This window comes from Cricetulus griseus, chromosome 6, assembly GCF_003668045.3.
Source record: "Cricetulus griseus strain 17A/GY chromosome 6, alternate assembly CriGri-PICRH-1.0, whole genome shotgun sequence".
Taxonomy (NCBI): domain Eukaryota; kingdom Metazoa; phylum Chordata; class Mammalia; order Rodentia; family Cricetidae; genus Cricetulus; species Cricetulus griseus.
In genome coordinates, this window is record NC_048599.1 from 155,363,960 (window position 1) to 155,382,049 (window position 18,090).

At 51.4% G+C, this 18,090-nt stretch overlaps 1 protein-coding gene across 1 annotated transcript in view; it reads left to right on the forward strand.

Moving 5' to 3' along the window:
* Kcnc1 (potassium voltage-gated channel subfamily C member 1) overlaps positions 1 to 16,539 on the forward strand; it is an 89,532-nt gene extending 72,993 nt beyond the window's left edge. Inside the window, exons 5-7 of the mRNA XM_035447115.1 lie at positions 6,241 to 7,174; positions 14,323 to 14,511; positions 16,398 to 16,539. Of these exons, the coding sequence (XP_035303006.1) occupies positions 6,241 to 7,174; positions 14,323 to 14,511; positions 16,398 to 16,462 (1,188 nt within the window). The 3' untranslated portion in view covers positions 16,463 to 16,539. The remainder of the gene's footprint in view (positions 1 to 6,240; positions 7,175 to 14,322; positions 14,512 to 16,397) is intronic.
* The last annotated feature ends 1,551 nt before the right edge of the window (positions 16,540 to 18,090 follow it).

Consider the following 18,090-nt stretch of genomic DNA (forward strand, 5'->3'; position numbering starts at 1 on the left):
CTGAGTTTTCCAAGAGATGGCCTGTCCATGTGCACACATGCTACAACCCAAATATGCACACACTTATTCTTGTACATGCCTCTCCCTTGCACACAAACTCACCATAGACAATACATGGCTCATATATGTGCACACTCATGCACATATACCACATCTCATACACAGCCATATGCATGCTCGTGTGTGTGTGTGTGTGTGTGTGTGTGTGTGTGTGTGTGTGTGTGTGTGTACCATCCAATACCGCATAAATGCATCCATGCACCTCACACATGTTTCCCCAAGTACCTTTCTTTGACACACAGAAACCATATACACTACACAAAGCCACCACTTAAAATGCTTGCTGAGCCTAGAGTTCATATACACTGGTGACATTTTCACCACACATACACCAGCTCTGATGTTACTTCCCTGGATGCCCACACACAGACTTTCCAAACATGGCACACTCTGCCATGCACACAAACTCCCCAGCTCATACCAACTCAGAGCCCCGAAGGGAGCTCCTTCTGTCTACTGAGGAGGTGCAAGCAGGAGTAAGGGACAGGAGTAAGGACCCAAGTAGAGCACTGGGACCTCCCTGGGCTTAATGCTGGAGGCTGTAGATGAAACAAACTAAAAGGATAGACCTCATGAGCTTTCCAATCCTTCAGCCCTGGCCAGCCCAGCACACTGTGAGTGTGCCCAACCTAAGGAAGTCCTGATGAGTCTAATTCAGTTTCTAAACCCAACTCAATGGACAATTTATTTGAGACAGTTGGCCGTCCTGTCTGCTCTGCATCACTGACTTCTAATGGATGTTGTGCACCCCCATGGAGTGGATAGCATTAGGCAGAAAACCTGACCTGCAGTTTCTGGGGGCCTGAAGCCTGGACATGGGCCAACGTTCCCCTGGCTAGCCATTGTGGGCTCCCACTGCCTGTGACCTTAATCCCCCTCAGAATCATGAAAAGGAACCAAGTCTATCCCTCACTTTCGCCTTGGGGAGAGGGGACTGGTCAAGGTCACACAGCAGGCAAGTGGCCAGATTTTCATGTCAGTCCCTGTACTGTGTGGCAACCAGACACCTGTTCCTGGAGTGCAGATTGTAGGAACACAGATGTCCACAGAGAACCCCTGAAAATCTCTGAAAGGTGAGCACAATTTCCTAAAGACTACTGTGTTATAAATAATCACAGCACATATTGGTCATTTTAATAGATAGTAGGTTGCCTTTCTGACTTACGGTTTCATGGGTGGGGCTGTGATAAAAATAACTTGGTGATTTATAAAACATCTTAAGTCAACAGATCCCTAGTAGGTTTGTCTGACTTTACAGCCAACAGCCTCACCATCCTGGTTACCATAGAAATGGGATGCCTTGCTCTGTTGCTATGACTACCACTTTCTAGAACACAATTGGTGGGTCTTATGGTTTGTGATTTGGTTCTGGAAAAAAAATAAAAAGAGCCAGAAACTATCAGCTTGTGTTTGTGTAGCATCATCAAGTTATCGTACGTAGCTAAGTGTCTCTAAATTTTACGAGGCAGCTACTGCGCTGGCCAGGTTGGGGGACAACTACGTTTGGGCTGCCTGGCAGAGCTCTTCGTCCTCAGGTCACAGTCCCAGGGGGGATCAGCTGACCTGGTCCTGGATATGGTGAGGCTCAGATGCTCCAGGGAAGGGCTGGAAAAAGGAGCGAGCATCACAAGAATGGCAGTCTGAGGGCGGCAGGGAAGGCTGAGGGGGCAGAGAGGCAAAGCAGGCTGGATCTGCCAGAGCTGTGGGAAAGTCAGTCGCCCCCTAGTGGGGACAAGGTGGCGCAGGGGTGGGGGCGGGGCAAAGGGTTGAGCAGAAACTGCAGGGAAAGCGAGGGCGCCAGAGGCAGAGTGGTTGTACTGAAGTGCCTGGAGTCTATGTATCTTCTCTGAGGGAGGTGGGGAGGGGTTCGTATGCTACGTGGTTCTGCCACTACTCTCTCCATGGGCTGCTCTGCGTGTGTACACTTGAGTTGTTTGTGTGCATACTACTAGGGTGTGGCTGGTGGGGATGAGGTGGCATGTCTTGCTAAGGTTTCTGTGGACTGCTCATGTCCTCTGTGTGGTCCAGGTGCTGAGCTGTATTCTCCACGCCTATGCTCTTGTGTCTGAGCTTAGGACAGTGGTTAGGTGTGTACTCTGGGTTATTGAGTCTGTGGTCTGTGAGTGACTGTTGGCACAGATCCCAATGCTTGCCCTGTGGTGATGACCCCGGCATTGCTCTGGAGCTTGCTGTCCTGGGCTTCCCTGTCTGGGGCCAATGGTCACTATGCTCCCCCCACCCCCTTAGCTGTGCTCTCTGAATACTGTGAGGTCTTGTCTACCAGGGGCAGAGCAAGGATGCAGGATAGGTAGGTTGCAGGCTGAACCACCCAAGTATTAAAGGTACTTTAATCACTGGCCCATCCTCAAAGGACTGCTTCTGCCCCAGAGCTACTAAGACTGGGCACCAAGGCCTAGGATCTATTCAGTTGTGGCCACAATCACATCTGCCCTTCATCAGTTACAGGAACACCACAGCCTGCTCTTAGGGAGTCTGGGAAGTGGGAGCCATACTCAACATGGAACCCCCCAGGTCTGATCCAAGGCTGGCTTCTCAGTGAGCAAAGCTTAGGCAGCATGGTGGGGAGAGAGCCCAGCATCTGAGCTGAGAATGCTTGGCCTCTGTCTCATCTCCCTCTCTCTGAAGCCTTAGTTTTGTCCCTAAACCTCTTTGTTCCTGGTGTTCCTTCTGGACTCAGTAGGGATATGATTACCTGATCTACCAAGATGGTGCACACAGTAGGTTCCCTAACTTTGGTAGTTTTTTCTCTCTCCTCCCAATCTTGGGTTGGGCAAAGGGAGGTGCTATTTTGGCTTTGGCTGGGCCCTGACTGCCCTGCCATGAGCCTCTGAGCTTAGTAGAACACTGGGTTGTCTCAACAAGCCAGAAGCAGATTTTTCCACAGTTCCCCCAAAAAGGTCTACATGGACCCAGAAATCTTCAGGGCCCTGTGTATGGCAGCAGGTGTCAGGGAGTCTTGCAGGGCTCTTCCTGGGAGCAGAGTCCTTCTGTCTGGTTCTTGTCTGGCTCTTGCTTCCCACCTCCTATCCCCCATTCTTTGTGCATTGGGGCACAGGCTGCACCTTGAGCTTGGATAACCATGGGTCTCTCTCTCTCTCTCTCTCTCTCTCTCTCTCTCTCTCTCTCTCTGTGTGTGTGTGTGTGTGTGTGTGTTAATTTCTGGTATCCTCCTTTGTTAATCCCCTTATGTTTTGAGACAGGATCTATCTCTCACTTGGCCTGGGACTCACAGATTCAACACACTGATTGGCCAGTCAGCTCTAGAAATCCACCTGCTCCTGCTCCTCAATTCTGGGATTACAAGCACATGCCATCACACTTGACTCTTTCCTTTTTAATGCTTTATCTTAGTTGTATTTTATGTGTATAAGTGTTTGTTTGCATGTATGTATGTGCATGTGCATACATGGTACTTGTGGAGCCAGAAGAGGGTATTGGATTCCTTAGAACTGAAGTTGCAGATGTGAGCCACCATGTAGGTTCTGAGAATTGAGCCAAGGCCCTCTAAGGAGCAACAGGTGATCTTAACTGCTGAGCCATCTCTCTGTGCCCAACTCTGTTTTGCTTTGTTTTGTTTTGTTTTGCCTTTCTGTTTTTTCCAAGCAGGATTTCTCTGTGTAACAGTACTGGCTGTTGTGGAACTTTCTGTGTAGACCAGGCTGGCCTTGAACTCACAGAGATCCACCTGTCTCTGTCTCCCGAGTGCTGGGATTAAAGGCCTGCACCACCACCGTCCAGCTCTGCTTTTAACATGGGTTATGGTGATCGAACTCCAGAATTCATGTCTGCATGGCAAGCATTGTACCAACAGAGTAGTCTCCTCAATATCTCTATGCTAATCTTAATAAGATCTGGCCTTTTCCTGGACCTCCATGTCCCTATGAAGATCAGTATTGGAAGGGGACAAATGAGAAGAGAGCTCTGAGGGCTTGTGGCCCTCCTGGGAGATCAGTGCCCTGTCTGGGCTATTCTCATGAGCCTTTGCAAACACTAATGAACAATCACTGGAGACAGACTCATGGCCTCCCTGGGTAGTTGTAGAGATTCCTTGAGGAGTGCCTTGGCAGGCTGCCTCCTGAGTACCACAGTTGCCAGTGGGAGCCTCACCCCAAGGGAAGGGCTATTAATGGGGCACTGAGGATGCATGGGATTTTCCACATAGAGTACATGGGCAGAAGTCTCTCTAGAAGAAGGACCCTTGGGTGCAAAGCCACCAGGATGAGGAGGTACTCACGTCAGAGTAGCAGAGAGGTACATGTAGCAAGAATGTTGGGTACATGTAGGGTGAGGACCCTGAGAGGTCAAGCGCAGCCAGGGCTGGTGTATCGGGCTGAGGACCCTGGGCTTTTCCCTGTGGATAACATAGTAGCTAGCATGAGCAGCTCTGGGACCAGTAGCCATGTGGCTGAGACTGAAGCCTAGAACCAGCTTTGACAGTAGTGGTCCTGTTGAGAGAGGGTACAGAGGAAAAGCTGTGGCACGGGTCACAGCAGGGGGTAGTGTGGCTTGTCCCTGGGGAGTCTAGAGTGTGAAGGCCAAGCTCCGAGAAGAGGCCCAGAGGGATTCCAGGTCCAAATACATAGCAGATGAGGGTGCATGGTGACTTGGAAGGGCTGAAGTTCGGGGCGAGCTGGAGTCGAAGGAAAATGACCCTTCTTTTTTGCCTTCTCTTTGCTTTCCTGGTTTGTCCTTAACGTATCCCTGGTCTGGAAGAGCGGGGTCCTGAAAGAGGAGCTTCCTGGAGTCAGAAGACCTCTTCTCTATTCTGCTTCCCTCAGCTTTCCTCAGCCCCATGGGCTTCAAAGGCTGCAGGGACTCATATTTTCAACACGCTGCATTGCACTGCCTTTGTGTGTGTCCTCCTCCTAAGCTGAACAGGGAGCTCCTTAAGAGATGGACTGTTGCCTTGGAAAGAGTGCTGGCCAGAAAGGATGGATGGGTGAACCATAGGATGGTGGGCAGTGAAAAGGAAGGAGGGAGGGAAGAGCAAAATAAGGACGGTGGGGGACAATTTGAAAATAGAAGAAAGAGATGGAAGGAAGGAAGAATGGTGGATAGATGGATGGGTGCATGAATGGAAGAAAGGAAAGATAAATGGGCAGAACGCAGGAGAGTAGAAGGAGGAGAGAAAGCAAGAAAGGAAGGAAAATGGATATATGGATGGATGGATGGATGGATGGATGGAAAGGAGGCATAGGTTCCTGGAAGGATGCAAATGGATTGCATTTGATAGTAGCCTATGAGAAAAGGTTCTGAAAATTGCATTGGTATTAGGCCAACAGGATGCCAGTGCACTGTAACAAGCAGCTTACACAGGCCTCTTCCTGTTTGTGGGCTCAGGTAGCATGCAGCAGCATCTTGTAAGACTACTGTCATTCTAAAAAACGCTGCTTTGACTACTCTTCTCTCCCCTCCCTGAAGTCCAGAATGTGGTTTGCAAGATCCGTTGGCAGGTTGGGCTTCAGGCCCCAGGGTTTTGGTCAATCCAACCGAGCAATTCTGGGCCTCCCAGAGCATGTGGAATAGGGGAGGAGTGCCAGTGCCAACCAAACCTAAGGCTAAGGCACTTGACTTCCTGCTGCTAATTGTGTGTGTGTGTGTGGGGGGGGGGTCTTTAAGTAAACGAACTAGAGTCAAAGGAAATAGATACAGCCTCCCAGGGGCCCGGTTCCAATAGAGAGAGCAGTTTCCTTGTATTTCTTTGTACACTTCAGTCCCAGTGTCACTGTCAGCGTAGCTAAATACCATGACAGACACCTCAGATTCCAGTGGCTTAACACAGTACAAGCTTTTGGTTCTTTTCCTTTGTTTTTATTTCTCATCAGAGTATTTAGTGACAGCCCACACCAATGTAGCCAGGCTGCGTCTCTCTCATGGCTCTGCTGAACCCTGGAGCATCACAGTGTTTTGTCTGGCAGCGAGCGGGAAAGGAGACCTGGAAGAACAGGGATGCAGGCTTTATTGGCCAGGCTCAGCAGCAGCACTTACTCCGTAGGCTCCAAGGAGGATAATGTGATGTGTTGGCTTGGGTTGTGTTGGAGGAGCTCTGTGCACGGTGGGCTCCTAGTGCGGCACTGCCTGGATCCAACTCAAGGCACTCTGGGTTTCTCTCCTGAGTGGGAAGCCTTCCCTCTGACACCCTGTGTTTCTCGCCCACAGTATGTGGCCTTTGCCTCTCTCTTCTTCATCCTGGTCTCCATCACAACCTTCTGTCTGGAGACCCATGAGCGCTTCAACCCCATCGTGAACAAGACAGAAATTGAGAATGTTCGAAATGGTACCCAAGTGCGATACTATCGGGAAGCGGAGACTGAGGCCTTCCTCACCTACATCGAGGGCGTCTGCGTGGTCTGGTTCACCTTCGAGTTCCTCATGCGTGTCGTCTTCTGTCCCAACAAGGTGGAGTTCATCAAGAACTCACTCAATATCATTGACTTTGTGGCCATTCTCCCCTTCTACCTGGAGGTGGGCCTCAGTGGCCTGTCCTCTAAAGCTGCCAAGGACGTGCTGGGCTTCCTGCGTGTCGTCCGCTTTGTGCGCATCCTGCGCATCTTCAAGTTGACCCGCCACTTTGTGGGCCTGCGGGTCCTGGGCCACACGCTCCGTGCCAGCACCAACGAGTTCCTGCTACTTATCATTTTCCTGGCCCTGGGTGTGCTCATCTTTGCCACCATGATCTACTATGCAGAGAGGATAGGGGCACAGCCCAATGACCCCAGCGCCAGCGAGCACACACACTTTAAAAATATTCCCATTGGCTTCTGGTGGGCCGTGGTCACCATGACGACACTGGGCTATGGAGACATGTATCCTCAGACGTGGTCTGGTATGTTGGTGGGAGCATTGTGTGCTCTGGCAGGAGTGCTGACCATTGCCATGCCGGTGCCTGTCATCGTGAACAATTTCGGGATGTACTACTCTTTAGCCATGGCTAAGCAGAAACTACCAAAGAAAAAAAAGAAGCATATTCCACGGCCACCACAGCTGGGATCTCCCAATTATTGTAAATCTGTCGTAAACTCTCCTCACCACAGTACTCAGAGTGATACATGTCCGCTGGCCCAGGAAGAAATTTTAGAAATTAACAGAGCAGGTAGGAAACCTCTTAGAGGCATGTCGATCTGACTTTTCACCTCTGCCCCCTGTAGCAATGATTACAGATTCAGTCAGACTGCTTCCTTAGTTCCATGGGCAACCCAGGACCCTGTGCCCATTCTTGAGGTGTGGAGCCTGGGGCCCCAGGGAGATGCTGGGTGGCCAAATTCAGAAGTCAAGAGCTTGCTAGAGGAACCTCCCTGGTGGCTCTGGGTAAGGAGGTTGAGGTGGTTGGTCTCATGAGTTCTAAAAAGAGACCCCCACAGAAGTTTGCTGAGGACTCTCTTAGCAGGAGCCCAGAGGCTGCTGCTTGGTCAGAGGAGTAAGGTGTAAGACTCTGACAGGATACTGACCTGTGGTGGGCAGGGAGGGGGCGGGTGTGAATCAGAGACACCACACAGCCTTTGATTTGGTTTTTAACACGGGTGCCTTCAGGCTGTGTATACTGGCAGAGTGGTACATGAGATCCGGATAGCTGGGTCCCTGCAAAGGCAGTAGCTAGGATTCTCAGCCCTAGCAGAACCTTTCTCTGTAGATGAGTAGACTCCTGCTCTGGTGCCAACTACCTAGCTCCAGGTCTTTGCTAGGAGTTGCCCCTAGCCTTCCGTGACAAGCTTACTTACCCCATAGCATGCCAAACCAACTCATCCTCTGCTGCCACTCTAGAGTTTAGCATTTATCTTTAGGAATCTGTTGGAGTGACTCTGGCTTTCACGTTGTCTGTTTGGGTTGATGGTCCAGTGGGAGTTTCTGGTGACCTTCTGATGGCTGGTGAGCAAAGGACTAGAGGGGGCCACACCCCGGGCAGCTTAGATGAAAGCATTCTGGACCAGCAACAACCTCCCACCACTGAGAGTTGTTCCCAAATCTAGCAGTAGGGACTGCAGTAGCAGCAATACAAGACATCCCAACCACTTACCCATGAATTCACTGGGAGATGGGGGTGGGGGCGGGGGTGAAACAATACTAGTCACCGAGGGATATATTCTCATATTCCATGGCTAGTGGTTCATTATGGGACTATCTCAGTTTTATGAGAACTTGCACATAGCACATAAAGTTGACCACGGGGCTCTGGTCTGAAGATGAACACCCATAGTCTACCTCTACCCATGGAATCCCATTGACTTACTCTGAGGACACAGGGATCTCCAAGGGACAGATGACCCAGAGAAGAGTGATGACACTGAGCTAAGAGGTACCGGGTGAGTGTGAGGTTGGTGTGTGCTATTAGATTCATTTAGTCTATGAAGAGCACCCATGCCTGGGTCTGGAGGGGGGTTGCAAGCTAGCTCAGCCTCAGGCGAGAGAATGTCTCTTTCATGTGGGTGGCCTCCCTCGTGGGTGATCACTCTTCTTTGCTGCTGGTGTGCCACCTTCCCATCCTAGCCCTTTATCCTACTGGCTGGGGCAGCCTGAGCAATGTCCCCAGGCCTACTGCTTTGGCCATGGGACATTCCAGACTTTTCACCCCATTCCATTCCCTCTCTGTCCTGAGACTGCTGTCGGCACAAAAGCAAAATGTAGCTTGTGTTCTAGATTGGGGCAGGGAATGCAGGAGTTCTGAGGTAGAGACCTCCTTACCAAGCCATGTCTCCATGTATGGGAAGCCCCAGGCTAGCCATTTTACCCCAGGAGCCACCACCAAGGCATGGACAGTTTCCTCAGCTCTGGGTGGCCTACCTTCTCCCCCAGATCCACTGTGTGCCCCAGCAGGAAGTGCTCAACCAGAGTGGCATCACATGACCCTACTCAGTTTTTCTGACTCATCTTCCCCAACACTATGTCACCCAGGATCCAGGCTCTAATGGAGCCCCAGGTCAGCCATTGATGACCCCCAGCTCATTCTAGCCAGGCACAGATTCCTCTGCACAGTCAGTGACATTATTGTCCATGTACTGAGGGCACATACCAGCACACACACCACACATACACACACACCACACACACCACACATACACATACGCACCACACCACACACACCACACACACCACACATACACACACACACACACACCACACACACACACACACACACACACACACATACACACACACACACACACACACACACACACATACACACCACACACACACACACACACACACACACACACACACACACACACACACACACACACACACACACACACACACACACACACACACATACACACACACACACACACACACACACACACACACACACACACACCACACATACACACCACACATACACACACACACACACACACACCACACACACACACACACACACACACACACACACACACACACACACACACACAAACACCACACCACACCACACCACACACACTCGGCTACTCGGCTATTCCTAGGGACATTACCTCTTCCTTAACGTTGCAATGAATCTACAGAGCCTAAGAATTCCTGTGAGGTTCCTCTGGGTTCCTCAGCCCTGCTCTGAGAAACACCTTGCCCCAGCTCCAGGTTTTAGGAACTCAAAGAGCTCTGGTTTGGGCAGTCTTATTATGACTTGCCCTCTGAGCTCAAGTTTCTTCTCTTTCCCCCTCCTCCACACACACTGTCCCCTTTTCTTTCCCTTGCTGTTTTGGTGCTGTTCTGATGTTCAGCCCAGCCCCTTAGCTCTAAGATTCCAGTACTGCCTTGAGCCTCATCTTTCACCAGAACACTGCTCACCTCAAACATGATCATGAGACCAGGGTTAACTATGCCAGGGGCATGTGAGATTCCTAGGCTTGTCCTCAGCCATCCTTCTGCCACAGGGTTCCTTCTCATTCAACCCCCTTTCTTCTCATAACTATATACCTGGATGGGCATGAGGTGGAGGTGAGAAAGAGAGGGAGAAGCCAGAGTTTGAGAAGGCAAATGTGGGTAGAGACCAGACTCCATGGGTATTTGGGAGATAAGATGAGGTCCCACAAGATCCTTCAGCAGAGGCGGTCAAGCAGGCCCCCAACCAGAATTTTCTCTAGTTCCATTTCTAACTCTTGGGCTAGGGACTGAGCAGGACACCAGGCTTTGCACTGCAGTCTGTCCTTCAGCTCCTTCCCCTCACCTCCACCTCTCAGTTACTGCTAAAGCCACAGTCTGTCTGTCCCAGGAATGCTGTGATCTCCTTCTTTGTACCATGACTCGAATGGCCTCCGTATTTGTGGGATCTTGCTTGAGGGGCTGTTCAGGTCTCACCTGGCCATGGGAGGCACAGGGAGGGATAATCTGGGACTGAGCTCCCTGGAAAAGCTGCCCTTCTATTGGAAGGGGCTTCCTTCCCCATTTGCAGGGGGCCAACCACTTGCTCTGGGCAGCTTGAAATGTCTGTTGTCCCCTTTGTCCTGCCATGTCCATTCTTGTGTGTCTTCTCGTCTCTGCTCCTGTGGTGTGGGTCAGTCCTTGGTGGGGTGGGGCCCAGGGTTGCAGGGTTCCAGCATAAGGGATAAAGAGGGATGCAGGTGGTCAGCCCTGGGTCTCTTCTTACCTGTGAGTATACAGAGCTGAAGTGATAGCTCAGAGACACCCCACCTAGGAGCTACCACTGCAGCCTCAGGGTGGTCTTGGGGTCCTTCTTTTCTGTCCCCCTTTTCTGGGTCATCTCTCAGGCTACAATGGCTGCCTTGGAATAGTGCTAGGCCTCGAGGTAGGGAGAGGGGCAGTATTGGGGACAGAATTGATGGGGCAAGATGGGGGATTGAAGAGAATCCAGCTGCGGGGCTGGCAGCCTGGACCCAGAGTGGAGTCCACACTGCCCAAGTAGGTAAGGAAGACCTGAGGAGAAATGAGATTACGGTGGGTGCCAGGCATGGGCGTTCTTTTCTGTGTTGTTCATATCCCCTCTCCCCTCTCTCTACTAATCATGTCTTTCTCTCTCTCTCTCTTGTTTTGTTGAACGAGTGTGGTGGTTTCTATGACTGTGTCTCTCACAGCTTGTCCCCCTTTAGCCTGAGATGTTTTTCCCCAGTCCCAGCTGAGCAGACCCCTTTGGGGCAAACCCAAGGCAATGCCCAGCCCAACTAACCCCTCTCCAGTCCTGCGTGCGCCTGGTGGTGCCCGCTGCTGGTGTGAACAGTAAGTACATCAGAAGTGTATGGAGATGGCAGATGGCAGAAAAGCACGCCTACTGACAGAGGGCCTGGTCATGTGGATTCTCCTTGCTCCAAAGTTTTAAAAAAATGACCCTGTCACAGACGTTCATCTCAGTTCATTTCAAAGCCTGGAAACCATCTCTGAGACGCTGCCCATGCTGTCATTTCATCATCGCAGGCCTGTGGGGTAGTGGGGTCCTGGGGTCCTGGGCCAGGGGAGGCAGGCCTAGGTCTCTGAAAGCAAGAGGGAACCTAGGCTGCTAGCTGCCCTTTCATCTCAGCAGAGAAGAGCTGGTCAGTGGGGACTCAGTGATCTTGCAACCCTGGCTTTTCTCATGGTTCCTCAGGTTTGAACAATTGGCCCTCTTTGGTTATCTCCTCTTCTGGCTATCCGTACTGAAGTTTGGGACAGGAAGTGAATGGCTCAGTTGCTAGGAGCATCTTCAACTGCAGATAAAACACCAGCCACTCAGCCATAGATCCCCTTTCAAATGCTGAGGCTGAAAGAAAAAGCAGGCTCCAGGGGCTTTCTGGAAACTGCCCATCATCTTATCCCATAGATGCAGAATGGCCGCTCCTTGCCCCTCCCCACCTCTGCCCAGGCTGCACTGTCTCTATGGAGGCAGAGGCAGCAGCGGTAGAAAGGAGCAGTGACTATTTGATTGACCCTTTTCTGGACCAGAAGAGCAGGCTGTGGACATCCACTCAAGAGCATCTTTGCCAGCTGGAGAAGATGCACGTAGAAGCATTAATGTTCCCCTAGAGAAAAAGTCATTCGAGGCACATGGACCCCAGCTTCCAACCCCCCTTCCTCACCATACCACATCCCCTGTCTCCCCAGCATTCTCCTTCTAGCCCACAGACCCTCCATGAGGGACACAAGAGCCAAATGGAATGTAAGGGAGGATATACACGTTCGTAGGCACATGTGTGTGCCCACAGACACACCCCATATGCTAGGCAGCCCCAGCTTGTCACATGGTGCCAGAGTTTCCCTAGGAACTGGCCTTTCTGGTTCAGAGTCTATCAGGAGTGAAGGCCTGGGATCTTCAAGGAATGCACTGTATGTGAAATGCCTTGCCGTCTTGTATGACAGACATTTTTTAAGTTCCAAAATTATGATGGGAAACTTTTTTTGGATTTGCTTTATGAATAAACCTGATTGGTCCATTTCTCTCTTGACTGACTGCCTCTTTGTAGTGACATGATGTACACAGGTGGTGATCCCACTCACGTGCACACCATGTGTATGCAATTAGGAAAGGATCACTCCTGCGTGTAGTTACATGATGTGAGTAGGATCACGGGAGAGGGTCAAGTCCAGTGGGAATTGCCCCTAGCTTTCTTTCAGAGAGCCTCCCTTGACACATTCCCCAGGTTGGTTTGCTTTCCTTCCCAGAGGGCCCCTATAGGTGCAGCATTTTAGTGGGTTTCATCCTAGCAGAGTCCCCAAGAGGGACAGAGATGGGAAACAAAGGTCAGTCAGAGTCATCTCTGCCAAGTGCTGAAGGCCTTCAAATCTTTGCTCTTGAAGCTGGGAGGGCCAGGGTGCTTGGCTGTGGCCACATTTTGCCCTTCACCATACATGTCCCCCCCCAGACCTCCTCCCAGGTTCCTCCTTAGGCTACTACAGAAGCCAAGCCTCAATCCCCCCCCCCCAGGCCATCAGCATCTGTCTCCTGCACATCCATTTGCTCTGCTTTGCCAGGTATGCTGGCAGAAGGGGCAGGAACGGGAGCCCCTCCCTCAGCCCTGTCCAGCTATCACAGCCTCATGCATACATGTATATCTTTGTTGTGCAAGATGACCAGGTCCCCTGGAGTGGTCTGTGGAGACACTGCTAGATGTGTTGGGCAGCAGTGTAGGTCTGTGTGGGGACAGAGCAGATGGAGTGATCTAATTGGGTCTATGAGGGTGCACAGGGAACTAATCTGCATGGATGATGGGGTAGACCAATCAGGTTGGGTCCTTAGAGGGGTGCTGAAATGTGTAACCAGGCCTGGTCTGTATGGGAATGGGAAATTGAAGGTACCCAGTTGGGTCTTTGTAGAGACAGTATAAGTGTGGCCAGCTCTTGTCTGTGTGTAGGATGAAGTTTCAGAGGGACCTGTGAACAGGTGTGATCAGGCTCAGCCTTGCAGAGGCTGAGGGACCTGACTGTGTACCTGTGTGGACAGTGTAGAGGTGTGATCTGGCTCAGTCTGTGTAGAGGACAGTCTCAGAGGGACCTGATTGGGTTCCTGTAAGGACAGATCTAAGGTGTGGCCAGTCTAGTTTCCATGGGGCACAGCATGGTAAAATAGGTTTTGTGTGGGGATAGTGTAAAATATGTGTCCAGGCAAGTCTGTAGAGGGGATGAGGAATCTGTGGGACCAGAGTGTGTCCCTGTGGGGATAGGACAGCAGGTGTGAGCAGGCCTAGTCTGTATGGGATAAAGTTATAGAGGCACCAGATTTGGTCCTTGTGGGGACAGAGAAGAAGGCTAGGCATCTGAATGGCCAGGCTGGGTCAGAGTGGAGTGGTGAGAGCAAGCTGAGTGATCAGACTTGGGGATACAGCAGGAACCAAATGGTGGAATGGGATCTGCATGGGGTGGGGGAAGGGAAGGGGTCAAATGGGGTCCAGCTGGGCCTAGGTCTGAATGTTGCCCGGAGTCAGCCAGGTGCCTGTTAGAAGTAGAGGGGTCTGAAAGGCTACCTTTCTGGACGGGGGCCTTCCAGAATGTCTGTCTGTCTTCTCCCTGAGTTGTGTGTCTGGCCCTTTCCCCATGAACACATCACATCACTCTGTCTCATTAACCCTGCCTTGGGCCCTGGGCCTGGCCCCCAGCACCACAGGCTAGGTTCATCACCAATTCATCTTTTTGCAAACTTTGAGCAAACCTAGGAGTCTCTCCTTCCCTCCCTGCATTGTCAGCAGCCCACCCCAGCCTTGCACCCGCCTCCACTTTTCCATCCTCAGGAACTGGAAGCCCTTTGTCAAATGCCTTACCTTTGGCCTGTCACCCCCTCTCACTAAACAGTTTTCAGTGTCTCAATAGCTTCTGCTTATATGTTTGAAGATTCCAAACTGAATGGGGAGGTGGCGAAGGCCGCGCTGGCGAACGAAGACTGCCCCCACATAGACCAGGCCCTCACTCCCGATGAGGGCCTGCCCTTTACCCGCTCTGGCACCCGCGAGAGATACGGACCCTGCTTCCTCTTATCAACCGGGGAGTACGCGTGCCCACCTGGTGGAGGAATGAGAAAGGGTATGTAGAGGAAGCTGGAGCTCTCTGCATTGGCTGGGCCTGCCTTGCGCTCCTGCAGATGGGTGGGCAGGGCGGTGGGCAAGGGGCGCTGAGGGGTAGGCAGGCACACTGAGGAGGCAAGGATAGAGGGAGTCCCCCAAGGTTGATTTCTAGAGGTCAGAGTCCTTTCCCCAATGGGGATGCCAAGTTGACAGAGAGAGGCTGAGGTCCAGGCAGCTGTAGGTTGGTATTCACATAAATGGTAGAAAGGGGCTTGGCCCAGGGTGGATAACCAGGGGCTGTAAACCTAAGCCAAAGGGCTACCTAAGGAAACAGGGGAGTCTGAGGTCCCCCAGAGTTCTCTAGTGGGGTACAGCATGTCCAAAAGGCAGTGTTCTTTCCTAGCCTTTAGTTGTGGAGGGCAGTTGGCTTGGCCACCACCCTGTGAGTTTAGTCTAAGGTTGTGCTATGGAAGAAGTACCCTTTGAAGAGAGTCTGCAGGCCAGTGGAAAGTGAGGCCTCACAGAGAGGTGGCTTTGGAGCTGGGAGATACAGCCACTGTCCTGGTAGAGGGAAGCTGTGTGCTAGTGACAATACCAAGAGTGGGAAACAGAAAAATTGCCATGACGAGGTGGATCAATGGGATTCCCTTTCCGTAGCCAGAGCAATTACCACTGCCCCAGGGGTGATCGGTGTCAAGGCTGAGACCAGTGGTGTTCTTGCAGTCAGGATTTGGAGAGGTTTAGCATGGGCTGGGGTGAGGCATGGGGAGGAGCTCAGAACAGCCTCATAGGGCTGCAGGCACTAGCCTGGGCCTTTCTCAGTGTAGCAGACTAGCTGGGAAGCTCATGCATGTATCTGTGCACCTCACACACTCACACAGACACATGCTGACAGTGATCAGGGTGGGCCAGACAGGAGTCAGAATCTTGAGGGTAACAGTTGGTGTGTAGTCTGTGGCCTTTGTCAACTGCACTAGTGTTGGAAACGGTTAAACCAGACACAAAGAGAAAACAGACTCAAGAATCAAAGGCAGACCTAGAAGAGAAGAGGCAGCCTATATACCAAGATGAGGGACAGTCCTTTGGGCTGTGCACGATTGCTTAGTGATGCCCATCTGATGCAGGCTGGCCTCTGTTTGTTTGCCCTGCCTGAGGTCCCCTGGACCTCAGTGCGGTGTGCTGTTCCCCGCATGGTGCTGCATGGCAGAGGGCTACCAGCCTTGAGGGGGGCCCCATCCTGACATGGATGGGTCTACTGCTCTCTTTGCAACTGGCTTTTTCCCAGGTAAAGCCTCTACAATGCCCAGGATCAGGGGGCCACCCTGAAGAATAAGGGGAAAACTATCTCCATGGCTGTGTCTGCCCAGTAAGGTGCCATGGTCTGCCTGGCTCCTTTGTCTGGGATGCTGGATGGCCGGTATGGCCTAAGAGAACAGTGTCTCCTGTGCTTCCAGAAGTACTCCATTTCATACTAGTGCTAGGGAGTTGAGTGCAACCCCCATCCACAGGTGATTCCCCAGCCTCAGAACCCACCTGGGCTTGGGCGCTGGACTCTTTGGGAGGCACCAAGGGTAAAGGCCCCACACACATCCACCCAGCCCAGCTCTCACGGCTCCTGATAGCAACGAGAACTTGCTTTGCTCTGGCTGATTCAGAGCCCTTTAGGTCTGCAGGTGCAGAGCAGAAGTAGGGACTTCACCTGTCCCCCCAAGGAGGGAAGAGAAAGAGGCTGCTAGGCTGGTTCGCTGCATGGGAAACAAGCCAGCTGGAGAAGAACCTGCCTGCCTCTGCATGCGGCTGTTCAGTCTTTCCTCCTCCTTCCTTAACAACTAAGTACCGAGCGAGCGAGCGGGAGGGGAAGGCACGAAGAGGAGCTGAAGTGTTAATTGTATTCTCTACATACAGATCTTTGCAAAGAAAGCCCTGTCATTGCTAAGTATATGCCGACAGAGGCTGTGAGAGTGACTTGACCAGGCGGCTTGGCCGAGGACACTGGTGGCTATTAAGCATCTGGGTGGACCTGCAGCCCCTCCTCACCCTCGGACAGAGTAAATTCACGCCATGCAGGTTTGCCGGACGAGTCCGAGTGGCCCAGGCATTGTACTAAGACGGACGTAGCTTTTTCTACGGCCAATGGTAACTGACCGTAGAGGATCACCCTTCTTTCTTTTCATATTTTTTAGAAGTTACCTTTTATTTGGGGAGGGGAGGGTGAAGGGGAGCCTTAGCATGACTTGCATGAAGTTAAACAGAAAACCCAGCTAAACCAAACCCACCAGCCCCCACTGTAACTGTATGATTGCCCTCACCACCACCAAGAATGGAGAGAAAAGCAAGGGGCCTTTACTTTCTTTCAGCGCTCTTTGTTTCGACACATGGTGTCGGAGCCAAACTGTAATGGCACTCAGTAGAAATCTGGACATTTCTGGTTGTGGGGGGCCAGGGAAGAAGGACGGGGCCAGGGAATGGATTGCTTTTTGTACACAAGACCCAGAGGAAAGGTTTCAAAAAGGCAGTCAGTCATCGGTCATATTGACCTCACCTTCGTAGCTCATCTCTCAAGCGGAAAACAGAGAACTTTGCTCCGAATAGGATTGTGGGGACTCACACTGCCGCCCTCTTCCATCTCTGTTTGGCATGCTTGTGACCCAGCAGACGTCTCCCCAAGACCCTGACAGCGGCTAGTTTAGGTTGATTCTCTCATCTCAGTGTGTATAGAACCAGTGTGACCAAGTTTCATAACGAATTGTTCATAGTTCCACCATATGGATTTTCCAATGTCATTTTAAAGCCAGGATGTAGAGTACCTCCAGTTCAGCACCACCAGAGGGGGGCCTCCCCTCCACCTTTATTAAGCCACAACCTGGCATTGTATGCAATTTAGTACTTCAGAGTAAAAAACAAACAACAACAAAAAAACTGCATGCCCAATGTTATGCAAAGAGATTCCAGCATGAAATAAATTTTATAACATGGTTTCTGTCTAGTCTAAAGCAGATTTGTTTTTCTGAAGCAATCGGAGGTTTGCAGAGACGCGCTTCTGCATCTCGAATAAATATAGTATTTTCCCAACAGAAACAGAGGACAGTAGCTTGGCTTTGGTCTGATTCTAAAATTAGTGTGTGTGGGGGGAAGGATGTTATTTTTGAAAAACACATGCTTGAGTTGGAAAAAAAAATGCAACATCTCAAGCTTTCACTGCAACATTTCCTGGAAAGACAGCAACCTCCCCTCCCTGGGGCCCCGGCCCTGGAAATAAAAAGCTAACTTCTGAGATGAAGCACTGAGTTGAGTTTTTATTGCCTTCAGGCAGTATCTCCGTTCTGTTCTGGTACGGCTGTGCCAATCCTAGGCCTGACTACTATTGTAGTTATGTAAGCCACAGTGTTGCTGGGCTCAGAGGACGCTGTCCCCTGAAGGGTAGGGCTGCAGATCCTGTTGGGCCAAGGGACAGAAGCACATGCTCTGTGGGCTTCACCTGGTATGGCTCTGTGACTCATCTGAGTAGGTCCTTGCATGAAGCCATGCTGCAGCATCTAGTTGCCCTGTATAGCCAAGGGCACCTCCCTGTGAGGACAACTGTTGGGTCTGACTGTCA